This window comes from Urocitellus parryii, chromosome 11 (assembly GCF_045843805.1).
Source record: "Urocitellus parryii isolate mUroPar1 chromosome 11, mUroPar1.hap1, whole genome shotgun sequence".
NCBI lineage: Eukaryota > Metazoa > Chordata > Mammalia > Rodentia > Sciuridae > Urocitellus > Urocitellus parryii.
The window spans coordinates 6,194,496-6,209,296 of record NC_135541.1 but is presented as its reverse complement, the minus strand read 5'-3'; the positions used below and the strand labels follow the sequence as shown (position 1 = coordinate 6,209,296).

Sequence of the window (14,801 nt, the reverse complement as noted above, 5' to 3'; positions counted from 1 at the left end):
ACTTAGGTGGGCTGGGCTTGATGGTGCACACCTGTAATCTCAGTAACTCAGGAGGCTAAAGCAGAAGGATCACAAGTTTGAAGCCAGCCTTGACAATTTACTGTCTCAAAAAAAAAAAAGAGGCTCGGACTGTAGCTCAGTGGTAAAGCACCACTAGGTTCAATCCCCAATACCAAAAAAATAACAATAATAAAAATAAATCAATAAAACTACAGTGTAACTTGTTTTTTAAAAGATGATTAGCTGCCACCACACTATTTACCAAATAACCCATCCTTCCCCACTATTTGAAAAATTCCATCTTCATTATACACTAAATTCCTCCATGCCCAGGGATATCTTTCTATGGCTTCTGCTTCATTATTCCCTCTGCCTGTTCCTCCATAAGTACCATACCATTAATATAAGTCTCTTCGCATTAGCTATTTTCACATATTTTTTCTTCCAGAGAAATGTTGGGATCATTTTGTCAAGGTTGAAATGCCATTGAATTTTTTTTTTTTTTTAATTTTGAGAAGACAGGGTCTCTCCAAATTGCCCAGGACCTCACTGAGTTGCTGAGGCTGGCTTTGAACTTGGGATTTTCCTGCCTCAGCCTCCTGAGACACTGGGATTACAGGCATGTGCCACCGTGCCTCTCAGTGCCACTGAAATTATATTGGAATTATATTAAATGTATCAAATGATAATTTGGAAGGCTGTTGCATCTCTGCAATCTTAAATGAATCCTGAAGTGGGTCTTTTCATAAAGTCTTCACTTAAGTCTTTATGTTCCTAAGAAGAAAAGTTTACTTGTTCATTGAAACCTAACATGTTTCCAATTAAGTTTATTCTGAGACATAGTTGTTTATTATACTCATGAATGGGATCTTTATTCCATCCTATGTTCCCACTGATTATTAATGGAATAAAAAAACAGAAGGGATTGGGGTCTGGCTGTGTTGGAACCAGCTTAAAGTTTCCAGTGCTTGGGTTCACTAATGCTCCTGTTTTGTAGGTGTGGTTTGACCGAAGAACCAATTACACTCGCTCTTTAGCAGTCATGTCAATGGTTGGATATATTTTGGGCCTAGGAGATAGGTGAGTGAATTTAATTTATTTCTTTTAGTCTCCTTTTGTTTTAGTAGTTTTCTTTTTATTTGTTTTCCGGTGAGATTTATGACTTTTTGGCAAATAACTATTTGTGTTTTTACTTTAGACATCTTTGGGGTTTTTTGTTTTTGTTTCTGCTTTTGCAGTATTAGGGAATAAACCCCAGGGGCTCACACATGCTAGGCAAATGCTCTACCACTGAGCTATATCTCCAGCCCTTTTAATTTTTTATTTGAGAGAGGATCTCTCTAAGTTGATGAGACTGGCTAGAACTTACAATGCTTCTACCTCAGCCTTCCAAGCAGATGGAATTACAGGCATGCACCACTGTGCCCAGCTACTTAGACCTCTTTTACAGCATCAACCTTAGCCTTCATCTGTTTATTCTAATAGGATAACACTTCAACTAGAGAGAAGCAAAACTGTAGCTTAAGAGTACTACTTTCTCCATAGATTGGTTTAGTGCGCTAAAAAAGCCACAATAAATAAGATTGATTACATTGACTTAGTAAATATTAAATAATTAATATGATGCTAAGATAGTTGATCCTGTTTCTGCAATTGAAACCAACCAAAATAGATCCTTATGATATTTTTGCATAATAAATTTCATCCAAACTTACAGACTAAAAAAATAATTCAGGGCCGGGTTGGGTGGCATACACCTGTAATCCCAGCAGCTCAGGAGGCTGAGACAGGAAGATCATGAGTTCAAAGTCAGCCTCAGCAATGGCAAGGCACTAAGCAACTCAGTGAGACCCTGTCTTTATATAAAACATAAAAAGGGCTGGGGATGTGGCTCAGTGGTCACGTGCCCTGAGTTCGATCCCTGGTAACAAAAAAAAAAGAGAGAGAGACTGAGGTGGGGATATCACTTTAGCCCAGAAGTTAGAGACTAGTCCAGGCAACATTTCAAGACCCTGTCTCAAAAGAATACAATAAATGACAACAACAACCAAAAAAACCTAGCAGAACACCTATTGACAAAAGCCAGATGATCTTCCCCGGATTGGCTCAGGGGCTCATGGAGACAGATCCTGTGATAGCTACATGATAGTAATGACAGAGCCTTACCACTGAGGGGCTTTCACTGCCGTAAACTGTTTGTCAGGTGACCCAAGACCCTGGAGAAGCAGAGTCTCCTGATGACTCCTACAGGTAAATCTTCACTGTGGCTCCAGAACAGGAACAGGCACTTTTTCTGTAAAGAGCAAATGATAGATATCTTGGGCTTTGTGGGCCATGTGGTCTCTGTCACAGTGCCAGCTCTGCCACTGTAGCATAAAACCAACTAGAAACAGTACAGAAATGAAGAAGGCCATTTTTCAGTAAAACGTGGCTTATAAAGTCAGGTGGGAGCCAAACTTACCTCAGAGCTATTGTCTGCCAGCCCCTGGCCTGGAGTTTTACATCCTCACTGATTCATTTGTCAATGCTGCTTGTTGACCCTTCCCGTCTCTCCCTTCTGCTTCTCAGACACCCATCTAACTTGATGCTGGACCGACTGAGTGGAAAGATCCTGCACATTGACTTTGGGGACTGCTTTGAGGTAAACATGTTTCTGAAACCATGTCAGACAGACCTCACTCTGCTCTCACAGTTCAGGCAAACATAAGCCCCAAACATCCCTCCTCTCCCCCATCACTCCTGCCAACAAGATCAAGTCAGTTGCAGCCTTGAAATCCATGGCTGAGGTCAGACTCTAAGCCCTGTGGGCAGGGGCCACTCTCCACACACCCTTCGCTAAGTGAAGGAATCTGCCACCTTGCATGCTGCCTGCTGGTCAAGCACTTGGGCAATATACCCTTGTCCTTTTCTTTTTCTTTTTCTTTTTTTTTTTTCCTTCTCCATCTTTTGGGGTTTCTAGCCTCATTCAGATCCCCATAATCAGTCCCTTCACTAAACTCAAGCTGCTTCATTTCTGTGTTGTCATGTGAATCAGTAGAGATGAGACAAAGGAAAGCTACCTGCCTTCACCTTACTTTAGTTAAAGAAAACTGTCTAAACAAGGATTTGTTTTTACCTTTGATTATCCCATAGGTTGCTATGACCAGAGAAAAATTTCCAGAGAAGATTCCATTTAGACTAACAAGAATGTTGACCAACGCTATGGAGGTGAGTGGATATTGGGAACACACTGCACTGAAATGGGACCAACACAGTTTCCACCTTCTCTAAAGACAGACTTGCTCATTAGAGCTCATTAGTTCCCCAGCATGGCCACGTGACTTCTGTAGCAGGTTCCTGTTGATTCTCACGTATTAGGAGTGGTCTTTGAAAGTCTCACCACTTCACATCAGACCTGGTGTCATATGTATCACAGTCCTGCCATGCTTCCTTCCTAGGTGATGGTGACAGATACTCTATCACTGTTGGTCATGAGGCACCAATGACTCCTGAGGTGCAATGCTCTGTCCCTTCTCCAGGTTACAGGTCTAGATGGCAACTACAGAATCACATGCCACACGGTGATGGAAGTGCTTCGGGAGCACAAGGACAGTGTCATGGCTGTACTGGAGGCCTTTGTCTATGATCCCTTGCTGAACTGGAGGCTGATGGACAGTAAGTGTGTTCAAGTATGGGAGGCTAGGGTTTGCATCCTTCCAAATTAAGAGTACCTGCCACATTACATTCCACTGACCTGTTCCTTTGAGCCTGGAGCCTGAGCTGTATTACCAACTATTGCTTTCTCTTCTCCTAGAGCACTCAGGTAGCTAGAAAAGAATTTCAAGTATTTTTAATAGCTAAACTGGAAAACTCCAATATTAATTGAAATAATGGGCTGGGTGTGGTGGCACACACCTGTAATCCCAGCGGCTCAGGAGGCAGAGGCAGGAGGATGGTGAGTTCAAAGCCAGCCTCAGCAATTTAGCAAAGTACTAGGCAACTCAGAGAGACCCTATCTCTAAATAAAATACAAAATAGGACTAGGAATGTGGCTCTGTGGTCGAGTGCCCCTGAGTTCATTCTCTGTACCAAAAAAAAAAAAAAAAAAAAGACTTTTTTAGGATAAACTTAGGTACCTAGTGATAAGCTGATTTGGATAAGCTGGAATTTTAATAAAAATGTGAACAGTTGTAACTTGAGACTGCAGTATCTATCGTCTAGCCTGTTTCTGCCTCCTTTGAGGATGTTTCACCAATATGAGGCTTCTAATCCACTGTGATTAAATCAGACTTTGACCTTACAGTTTCCATATGATGCTGTAAATCCAACTCTACAGTATAGAGTGTCCTCCCGGATGTCCTATTCCATGCTCACAACCCCTTTTACTACTGAGTAATATTTCTTTGTTCTTTCTTCAGAATTGTACCTTTTGGGAAAATCTCATTTTTGAAATTGTAAGCAAGTATATCAACCAAGTTTCTTCAAAGTGAAAGTCTGAGGCACTTTTAATTCTTTCTTTCCCTAGCAAATACCAAAGGCAACAAGCGGTCTCGAACGCGGACAGATTCCTACTCTGCAGGTCAGTCAGTAGGTGAGTGTACCCAAGGAGCTGAGCATCTGAATGGGGAGACATTCCTTTTGCTGGAAGGCAAGATTCAAAGTGGTTCTGGCTGCTTAATATTAAGGATGTCAGCATGCTTTTCTCAAGTTCTTGACAGTGATAGCACAGGCAGAGATGCTACACTGCTAACATCACCCCACAGGCATTGTTGAACTTCAGAAACATGGTCTAAAAATATTTACCAAGCACTAACTTGTTTTTTGTTTACTATCTAGCGGGATGGAGTAGGTACCTCAAGCTCCAAGATTTTTATCATCTGATTCTAATCTGTCTATAAAAACAGTTAAAAGTATGTCTGAATATCAGCCAGTGTTGAGCAAGCCCTTCAGCAGTGTCAGGTGGGGATTTTCACTCCTCACATGTTTTGCTTTGTTTTGTTTTGCTCCGCTGGGGATGAAACCTAGGGCCTCAAGTGCTCTACCACCAAGCTATGCCTTCCGCCCCTGAAGCATTAATAATAGTTCTAAAAGGGAGGTAGAAGCAGCAGAAATCTGCTTATATCTCTGAAAGGAGCCCTGAAATCATGGGAATCACTGTTTCCATGTGTGTCCTTCACAGGCGGTAGTCCAGGAAGACATGTGGCCCTCCAAGAGCCAGAGTACCTTTTGTATATTAAAAACACAGAAGTGTTTGAGTCAGGTGTTTAGCTCTGTTAGCTTTTTTTTTTTTTTTCCTTTCTCTCTCTTCCCCTACCCTTTTTCTTTGACATCTAACAACATCCTACGAAGTTCACACTTTGAAATACACTGTTGGGTACAAAAATATTCTCTACAAATACCTTATGGGACATTTGCAACTAGTAACTTAACTAAACCAAATAAATTAAGGAAGGTAATATACAAACAAAGGCTGTCCTGCATATGTGCAGAATCTAGGGAAGGTAATATACAAACAAAGGCTGTCCTGCAGATGTGCAGAATCACATTATTGAACTGACCATAATATACTTGACATTATAAGAGAACTGGGCTGGCACGCACGAGGACCAGCATTCAGTCCCCAGTACTGGGGATAAAAAAAAAAGAGAGAGGGGGAGAGACTGACATACTCTGTTCAGACCTCAAGCACCCGTATATACTACGGTTTCAACGAGAAGTGGCGTGGGGCTAGGCACAGTGGCGCACACACACACTGTGGTCCCAGCAACTCAGAAGGCCAAAGCAGGAGGATTGCAAGTTCCATGCCAGCCTCAGCAATTTAACGAGACCTTGTCTCAAAATAAAAAGCACCAGGGATATAGCTCAGTGGCAGAGCACTCTTGGATTCAATCTGAGTTCTAGCAGTTAAGGGGCACTTGGGCAAAAGGCATTAACAACCACCTATCTAGAAAAAGGACAATTCATCCTGACTGAATGGAAAGACTCTCGTCAGATAAGAAGGAACAGGGTTTTGCTGATTTACAGTGTCACATGTGAACAAATGTGGACTATACCCTGGACACTGTAACAGGATTTGTGAGGATCCCCAACCACGCCTGCCCCTACGGTGCTGGGGATGAAACCCAGGGCCTGGTACACATTCAGCAAGTGCTCTACCACTGGCTACTTCTACAGCCCCGTGACAGGATTATGGATACTCAGATTGCCCAGCTTCCTATTACCTACAGCCTTTGGGGTCCCTTGTGCAGATTTCAAAAGGTTTTAATACATGAAGAGTAGCATAAAGCTCTGTCCTCCACCTGAGACAGGAGAGGCACATAGTTAAGGATTGTGGAGCGTAGGGCCATAGGCGCTGCACTAACAATGACTTCGTGGTTTTTGAATGTTTTGCTAATTGATTTCTTCCCCCTAGAAATTTTGGACGGTGTGGAACTTGGAGAACCAGCTCATAAGAAAACAGGGACCACGGTGCCAGAATCTATTCATTCTTTCAGTAAGTTTAACCTCTGGGGGTTTGTACCAACAACTAGCTCATTAAGAAAATAGCAGCTGTGTTGAACCACGAGTGGGTCAGCAAGACACAGTAACAAAACGGCCTTTGAGAGGAAAGGTTCCATGATCTCATTACATTCTGAGGACAGAGGTGGATACAGAGGAAGGATTGCTCAATGCTCAAAAGCTGAATGTTTACAAAAAGCAGGAGCATTTTTTTTATCTATTCTGATGACAGTTCTTACTGTTAATTCCTACTTTTTATATTCCAGTTGGAGACGGTTTGGTGAAGCCAGAAGCCCTAAACAAGAAAGCTATTCAGATTATTAACCGGGTTCGCGATAAGCTCACTGGTGAGTATGTGTGTTCTCTTAAACGGAACATAAAGTCTGAGGAGACAGTCCCCCCCTCCAGTGGGTAGGCAGCCCTGCTCTGGGGGCTGCACGCCTGTTTCGACCCTGTGTGGCTCACAGACTACCTCTATGGCCAGCACTGGAGCACGCCCTATGGGTCTTCTTGCTAATGATTGATACCACCATCACATAACTCTGCCTCATTTAACTCAGGATGTAGGAAGTTCTGTGTGCTCCAAAATCAGCCAAATTTAGGGAGATGTCTTCTGTCACTATGGTGTGATGTTAGAGCACTTGGACTGACCACCTAGATTCTGGCAACCATTACAGAGGGGAGAGAATAGAATGGAGAGAGAGTGCTTTTGAAAAGGAGTTTCTCACACTGATCATCTTCTGTTGGGAGGCTATGACATGGAGGGTAACAAACCAGGAAGCAAAACTCCAGCTCCACTGCCTGTGCCTGAGCCTGTTTCCTCCTATAGAAGATGCTGAGTGGCCCCCTCAGAGGGAGCTGAGAGTCAGACGAGACACAGGATGCTGGGCACTGAGTATTGGAGTCTCCCACCTAAATTTTTGAAGTCAGGGCATTTTTATCCAGCACGTACCTGATGCTGAAAGGGCCAAGGTGGTGGAAACAGGTTCTTCACCTCCAGGGAGCTTAGAGTCCAGAAAGGAACAGTATTACTAAATAGAAAAGACTTGGGGCTGTGGTGCCCACAATAGGAGAACTTAATCAAGTTCAGAAGTACAGGGAAAGCGCTGGGGCTGTAGCTCAGTGGTAGAGCACTTGCCTAGCACACATGAGGCACTGGGTTTGATCCTCAGGACCACATAAAAATAAATAAAATAAAGGTATTGTGTCCATCTACAGCTAAAAAATATTTTAAAAGAAAAAAAAGTGCAGGAAAAGCTTCCCTAAGGAAACAACCCATGAGCGATACTCTGAAAAAGGAGCTAATTCAGAGGACACTGTTGCAGGCACGGGGAACAGCACGTGCAAGTGGGCGATGGAGAGAAATATGGTCCAAGGGCAGGCCAGAAACGCAGTGTAGGAGGAGCACAGAGCACACCAGGCAGAGCTTGGGCCTCTGTTTCCACCCTAGAGCGGTGGGAAACACCGGCGGGTTTGGCATGGAGTGGGCAGGCCCAGCATGTGTGGCGAGTACTGCCTGCTGTGGCCCGCGGACAGGGCCAGAGGGAGGGTGTGCAGGCACACCAGGGAAGAGGCTGCCTCTGGGTCCAGGTAGATGCAGCACTGATTAGACTCAGGTGGTGGGAGTGGAGCCGGGTGCTAGAGATCTCGAAGAGGTTTTCAAGTCAAAAGGATCAGGCTGAGGATGTAGCTTAATGGAAGAGTGTGTGCCCAGCATGCCTGAGGCCCTGGGTTCCATCCCCAGCGCTGCCAAAAAATCAGAAGTATTGATGTTGGGGCATGAGGGACAACAGGAATCAAGCCAGGTCCAAGTCACGGGTGACCAGCTGAGACCTGTGATGAGTGACAGCCAGACTGAAGCAGCTGAGGAGATGAGAGAGCGAAGGAAGAAGAAGAGAGTGAGGGGTTAAGTACTCTTAAGTAGTTTATGCAGAAAAGCAAGAATTAAAGGGCAGCCAGAGCCATGATGGGGGCAGAGCTGCACCCCTGGCCCCAGCTGTTTTCCTTCAGTGAGAGAGGAACACGCTTACAGAACATGGAAAGGGGGCAGTTAGGTGGAGTTGAACTAGCAGGGTGGTTGCTGCCTACAACCCAGAGATATGGGAAGCTGAGGCAGGAAAGTCACAAGTTCAAGGACAGACTGGGCAACTTAGATCCTGTCTCAAAATAAAATCTAAAATTGGCTGGGGATGTACCTCAGTGGTAGAGCACATGCTCTCATGCACGAGGTTCTGGGTTTGATCTTCAGTCCTACAAAAAGAAAGCAAGAAATACAAGAAAGAGGGGCTGGGGATGTGGCTCAAGCGGTAGCGCGCTCGCCGGGCATGCGTGCGACCCAGGTTCGATCCTCAGCACCACATACCAACAAAGATGTTGTGTCCGCCGAAAACTGAAAGAAATAAATATTAAAAAAAAAAAAAAAAAAGAAATACAAGAAAGAGAACAGATAGTCCTGCCAGGCTCCTGAGAAAGCATTAGCCTGAGTGAGGTGGCGGAGCAGTAGTGTCAATGTCACTAAACACTCAAGGTCACTCCAGGTGAACTGGGCTGCATGAAATAATCACATAGAGACAGAGAAATAGCATTTTCTTTGGGTCCTGTGACGGCTCCTCTGACCTTAGGGGTCAGTGGAAAGAGAGAGAGGAGCATGTGCTGACCCCTTTTTTGGGGAAGAAGGCATTCAAATGAGGCAAGGGGTTAGGTTTCAGGGGGTTGAGTCTAGCTTGATGATGTCTACTGTCAGCAAGTTGACTGACATCTAGGAGGCCATGCCCATCACATGAGCTGCGAAAGACGAGAGCAAGGCCTGCCCAAACAGAGGGCAACGTCGGTTCAGTCCACTTTGTGCGCTCAATGCTCATAGTTCACACATAGCCCATGGCTGGCTTGCCCCATCTCCACATTCTCACTGCTCAAGGCATAGGGGTGCTCCTCCCAGGCGGTTGGGGGAGCAGCTTATGTGAGCTGAAGCCAGCTGCACAGCTCCGCAGACATGACCTCACACATCAGCAGGGTCTGGAGCTGCTCGTGATGGTTAATTACCTTAAAAGTGGAAGGTGAGGGCATCTGCTGAGGGTGAGAAACAGGAGGAGGGGTTCCGGTGTCAGCGAGGAGAAAGAACTTGAGGTGGCCCTTATGGAAGTGGAAAGGCATGTCACCAAAGAAGTGCCCTAGGCCAGCCATACTGCACAGAGCACTTGTTTGAAGCTGAGATTATGAATCTGCGATGGAGGTTGCTGTTCAAAACTGGAGGCTTGTGGATTTCAAACAGAACAGGCTTTTTGGTGTGCCTGTTCAACCCAAAAAAGGATTTTGGGATAGATCCCTAGGCCAGATCCTGGCCACTCCTGAACTTAGCTGACTGCAAGACTTTGTCTTCCCTGAACCGAGCCTATACTGACACAAGACAGTGTGCCCTCAGGTCAGCTGGAGATGGGTTTTTAAAAGCAGTCATGATGCATCCTTCAAACTCACGTGTGAGGTTTGACTGATAGCGGCTGCTTAGACTCTTGAACAAAACAGCAGACAAGGGACCTGTCAGTGCCAGGTGCTGATGGCTGTGTTGCTCTTTCTCCTGTGCCAGGTCGGGACTTTTCCCATGATGATACCTTGGACGTTCCAACGCAAGTTGAGCTGCTCATCAAACAAGCAACATCCCATGAAAACCTCTGCCAGTGCTACATTGGCTGGTAAGTGGGCATCTCAAGGATGCATTGTTAAAATCAGCAATGAGGACCCCAACTGTGGCCCCAAGCCTTGGGAGCAAAAGCAGATTCAGTGGGGAAACCACAGGGCAGTGACAGGTTGATCCTTTAAGAGCTGGTATTCACTGTTTGTGCCCCTTGTTCCATAAGGAAGAAAACTGGGAGTTGCAGATGCACATTCAGAAGGCAGCCACCAAAATAAGTTACAGTTGCACAAAGAGCAGTGGTTTGGAACAGCAGGGCTGCCAGCTGGCTTGTTTGTGGGGCCTCTTTTGAATTTTTGCCATCACTTCAGGAAGGGCATAGGAAAGAAGCTAGAGCAGTGACCGGAAGAAGATGAAGACACATTTATGATCTGCATGTGGCCTGAGGGACTATCCGGGTTTCCTTTGATTAACTGCCCAAGGCACACTTGAAGGCAGAAACTGGAGAGAGGGCAGCAGGGAATGTCCTTGTGAGACCTTGACTGTAGAGGAGTGTGTCCCACACGATTAAGCGTGAGAGAGTCCAGGGAATGCTGCAGGGTTGTCAGACCTTGGTCTTTTCATTTTCAAAGCATCAGGGTTGAGATTTGAAGAAGCTCAGGTTACTGAACCATGTGTCTCTGCCTTTGCTGTCTCCCTTCCTAGGTGTCCCTTCTGGTGACGGGAGGCCCACTATGCCCACAGTATCTCCCCTGAGGCTTTCATACTTGGTCCACACTTCACCAAACTGAAACTATGGTCAAAAGTTTGTTAATATTTTGAAATGTAAATGAAAAGAACTACTGTATATTCGAAGTTGGTTTGAACCAACTTTCTAGCTGCTGTTAAAGAAGATATTGTCAGAAACACAGGGCTTGATGCGGCTCCCAGGACAGTGAAACACAGTAATACTACACGATCAAGCCATCGACTCTGGGGAACAGAAGATCCATAACTTCAGAAATACGGGTTTTGATTTCACTCACAAGAGAGCTAAAATGTCTGCTGACAGAGGTTGGCCTGGCCGCTCCTCTCAAGGTGGGTCCAGCGACTCGGCACAGTCAAAAAGGCTGGGGCAGTGGAGAACACGGATCAGGGTCCTAGACTATGAAGAAGCAGAAGTTCCTCCCTTTACCTCACTGGTCCCTGGACAGCAGTGGCAACATGTGCAGGACAAGCCAGGACAGGTCAGTGTTCTGCCTGACCCAGTGCTGCTGCAGCTCACACTTAACCCAGACCAGAACTGCCAGTAGGGCAGTCTGTGCAGGTGCCTGGTAGTTCCCACACATTGGGGCCCAGGCTGGCCCCGTGTTCAGTGAGATCTGAATGCGCTGTGTTTGAAGCAAGGGTTTAAAACACAAATGCTATCACAGATGTGCTGAACACAGAGGGACAGGCTAGGTTGTGTGCAGAATTATGAGCAACGTAAATATTTGACTAAATGCACAAAGTATAGGATGTAGCCACGTCTAGACACCATGTTGTATCTGAATAATTTTTGTGCCAATAAATGACATCAGAATTTTAAAAACATGTACATGAGCAGCTTTTTATTCATAATTATTAGTAAATTCAAAAAGGAAGCAGAGGGTTGGTTGGGGATGTAGCTCAGCATTAGAGTACTTGCCTAGCATGTGGGAAGCCCTGGCTTCATATCCTGGCATCACAAAAGGGGAGGGGGGCACAGTTAGTATGAGAGGAGTACAACGAACACGAGGATGTATGTGACGTGATCCGTTTCTGTGGGGTATCCTGCAGCAGAACTGAGAATTCTACCCCCCGCTAAGTGATAAGAGGAGCCATACACAGAAGCACTAATTCTGCCAGAATACCAGGAAAGCCTCATGGAAAAGTGCATGTTGGGACAGCTCAAGGAGGAGTGGGATTTTGTCAGGTGACGCACATGGGGACAGCCTTAGCAGGAAAGGAAGCGCAAGATGCTGAGGTGTGTAGAAGCATCATATCTGCAGCAAAGGCAAGTGTTAACCTGACCCATATGGAGCTGCGGTGTCCAGCCACATTTGACAGAGAAACAGCACGTTCGCAGGGTCAAACCTTATAGCTCAGTATATGTGGCTCAGTGATCAGAAGAGAATAAAAGGAACAACAGGAAGATAAAGGGAAAGGACGCCAGAGAGTAGAGTGGGGCCTCCTCACTGTCCCTGCAAGGCCTCTGGACCTGATGCTGCCAGGTTCAAGGCAGGAGTGAGCAATAGGTGGCAAACAGACAGAAGGAAAATCAGAAGGCACGTGGGCAGAGGAAGCTCCTGGAGTAACAAGAGGGGGCATTAAGTAGAGCTGGTCAGCATCCTACAGATGACACATGCACTTTTGGTCTTTTGGGGTTTTTTTTGTTTTTTTAATGGTACAGAAGATCAAACCCAGGGCTCATGTATACTAGGCAAACACTCTATCTCTGAGCTACATACCCAGCCCTACATTCCCTCAAAAGAAAGAACATGCCTAAAGAGAACTTCCAGAGAAAATTTTTAGTTGTTTAAGGGAATTATTTTTTTTCTAAATTTCTTTGGTCTACTTCTACTTAATAAAAATACTTTGTCATTTAAAAATTATTCAGAGGGCTGGGGATAAAGCTCTGTTTGTAGAGTGCTTGCCTTGCATGCACAAAGCCCTGGGTTTGATCCCCAGCACCAACAAAAACTATTCAGAGAACTAATATAGGAGGAAGAAGATAATTAAAGGATAGGAATCATATGTCTTTCCCCCAAAACTGCCAGAAGACCCATCTCCGATTGGTGCTCCATAAAGGTTTATGAGACAACTCTTGCATTAAAAACAAAAGATTAAGGGCTGGGGTTGTGGCTCAACTGTCGCGACTAAAAGGCTCAGGGGTCACTCTAGTTAAACTGGGCTAACTGGGCTGCACGAAATAACCACACAAGAGACACAAATACCTTTTTCTTTGGGGTCGCTGTGACGGCTCCTCTGACCTTAAGGGTCTGCAGAAAGAGAGAGAGCACGTGCTGACCCCTTTTATTTTTTTTTTATTTATTTTTTTTTTAAAGAGAGTGAGAGAGGAGAGAGAGAGAGAGAGAGAGAATTTTTAATATTTATTTTTTAGTTTTCGGCGGACACAACATCTTTGTTGGTATGTGGTGCTGAGGATCGAACCCGGGCCGCACGCATGCGAGGCGAGCGCGCTACAGCTTGAGCCACATCCCCAGCCCTGACCCCTTTTATTGAGGAGAAGCTATTCAAATGAGGCAAGGGGTCAGGTTTCAGGGGGCTGAGTCTATCTTCATGATGTCCACTGTCAGCAGGTTGACTGACACCTGGGTAGGCCACACCCAAGGGCACAGTAAGAGGAGGGGACACACACAAGGCACTTCCATGGAAGATTCTATCCTAAACAGGGCAAGGGGTTATATTACAAAGGAACAGGTGAGCATAGCTTCACCCATGGGGCTGTAGGAATACACACCCATTTCTGTGACTGAGGGCCTCAGCACCCAGCTGGGGAGTGTAACTCAGTCACCCATAAGGTTGGCCTCCCACACACTTGCCTAGTGCATGAGAGGCCCTGGGTTCGATCCTCAGCACCACATTAAAATAAAGGTATTGTGTCCAACTACAACTAAAAAATTAAAAAATAAAAAGATTAAGGGCTGGAGGTAGAGCACACCTAGTGCCTCACACATTCGAGGCAAGCACTTTACCACCGAGCCACAGTCCCAGCCCGTGAAAAAGATTTTTAAAATTAAATAAATAAAATATTTTAAAATCACAAAACGAATTTGGATCCCACAGTGAAACTAGTAAGTTTGCACACTTACAGCTAGAAAGTCTCGTACCATGTGTTAGGGTTTGTATATGAGATACCCCAGCAGATTCCAGTGTTAAAGCAGGAATGTTTGGAGATGCTTGGACTGTGAAAGCTATGATCTAATCAGTCCATCCTAGCTTGAAGGGACTGGGTGTTACCTGTAGGTAGATGGGGTGTGGCTGGAGGAGATGGCCACTGGGGGGTCTTGCCTGTGATCTCCCTCTCTACCTCACCCCCAGCAGCTTTCCTCCACTGACTCTTCTCCCATGATGTTCTTCCTCTCCTTGGGCCCAGGGCAGTGGTGTCAGCAGCTGTCTATGGACTGAGACTGAAACTAGGAGCCCCAAAGAAACTTTTCCTCTAAGCTGTTGTCGGGTGTTTTGGCCACAGCAACACAAAAGATGACTAAAACACCATGTATAACCCATTTTGCTCCCAAAAATATGATCCTCATAACTTCCTTGGCTCCAGATGAGACAATTTCATGTCAAGATTAGGAAAGCAAAGTCTGAACTGTGGTGAATCTAATAGGTTTTTAAGTTAACTAAGCAAAGTCTTCTGGCTTTGTACACATGAATTACCAGGGGCAGGGAAGAGCTAATGAAGGCCTTTAAGAACAGTTTAACCACCAGTTGCAGTGGTGCACACCTGGTAATCCCAGCAACTCTGGAGGTTGAGGTAGGAAGATCACAAGTTCAAAGCCAGCCTCAGCAAATTAGTGAGCTGTAAGAGATTCAGTGAGACCCTGTCCCAAAACGAAAAAATAATAAAGGGCTGGGGATGTGGCTCAGTGGTAAAGTGCCCCTGGGTTTAATCTTTCATACCACCCCACCCCCGCCAAAAAAAAAGTCTAACCCTCAATCACAAATGGTT

At 45.3% G+C, this 14,801-nt stretch overlaps 1 protein-coding gene across 2 annotated transcripts in view; it reads left to right on the top strand.

Moving 5' to 3' along the window:
* Window positions 1-11,658, top strand: part of Mtor (mechanistic target of rapamycin kinase) — a 119,411-nt gene extending 107,753 nt beyond the window's left edge. For both annotated transcript variants that reach the window (XM_026397962.2, XM_026397961.2), the window contains 9 exons: window positions 998-1,080; window positions 2,569-2,641; window positions 3,133-3,207; window positions 3,519-3,654; window positions 4,505-4,570; window positions 6,392-6,472; window positions 6,744-6,824; window positions 10,061-10,166; window positions 10,811-11,658. In XM_026397962.2, coding sequence (XP_026253747.1) covers window positions 998-1,080; window positions 2,569-2,641; window positions 3,133-3,207; window positions 3,519-3,654; window positions 4,505-4,570; window positions 6,392-6,472; window positions 6,744-6,824; window positions 10,061-10,166; window positions 10,811-10,826 — 717 coding nt within the window. In that variant the 3' untranslated portion in view covers window positions 10,827-11,658. The remainder of the gene's footprint in view (window positions 1-997; window positions 1,081-2,568; window positions 2,642-3,132; window positions 3,208-3,518; window positions 3,655-4,504; window positions 4,571-6,391; window positions 6,473-6,743; window positions 6,825-10,060; window positions 10,167-10,810) is intronic.
* The last annotated feature ends 3,143 nt before the right edge of the window (window positions 11,659-14,801 follow it).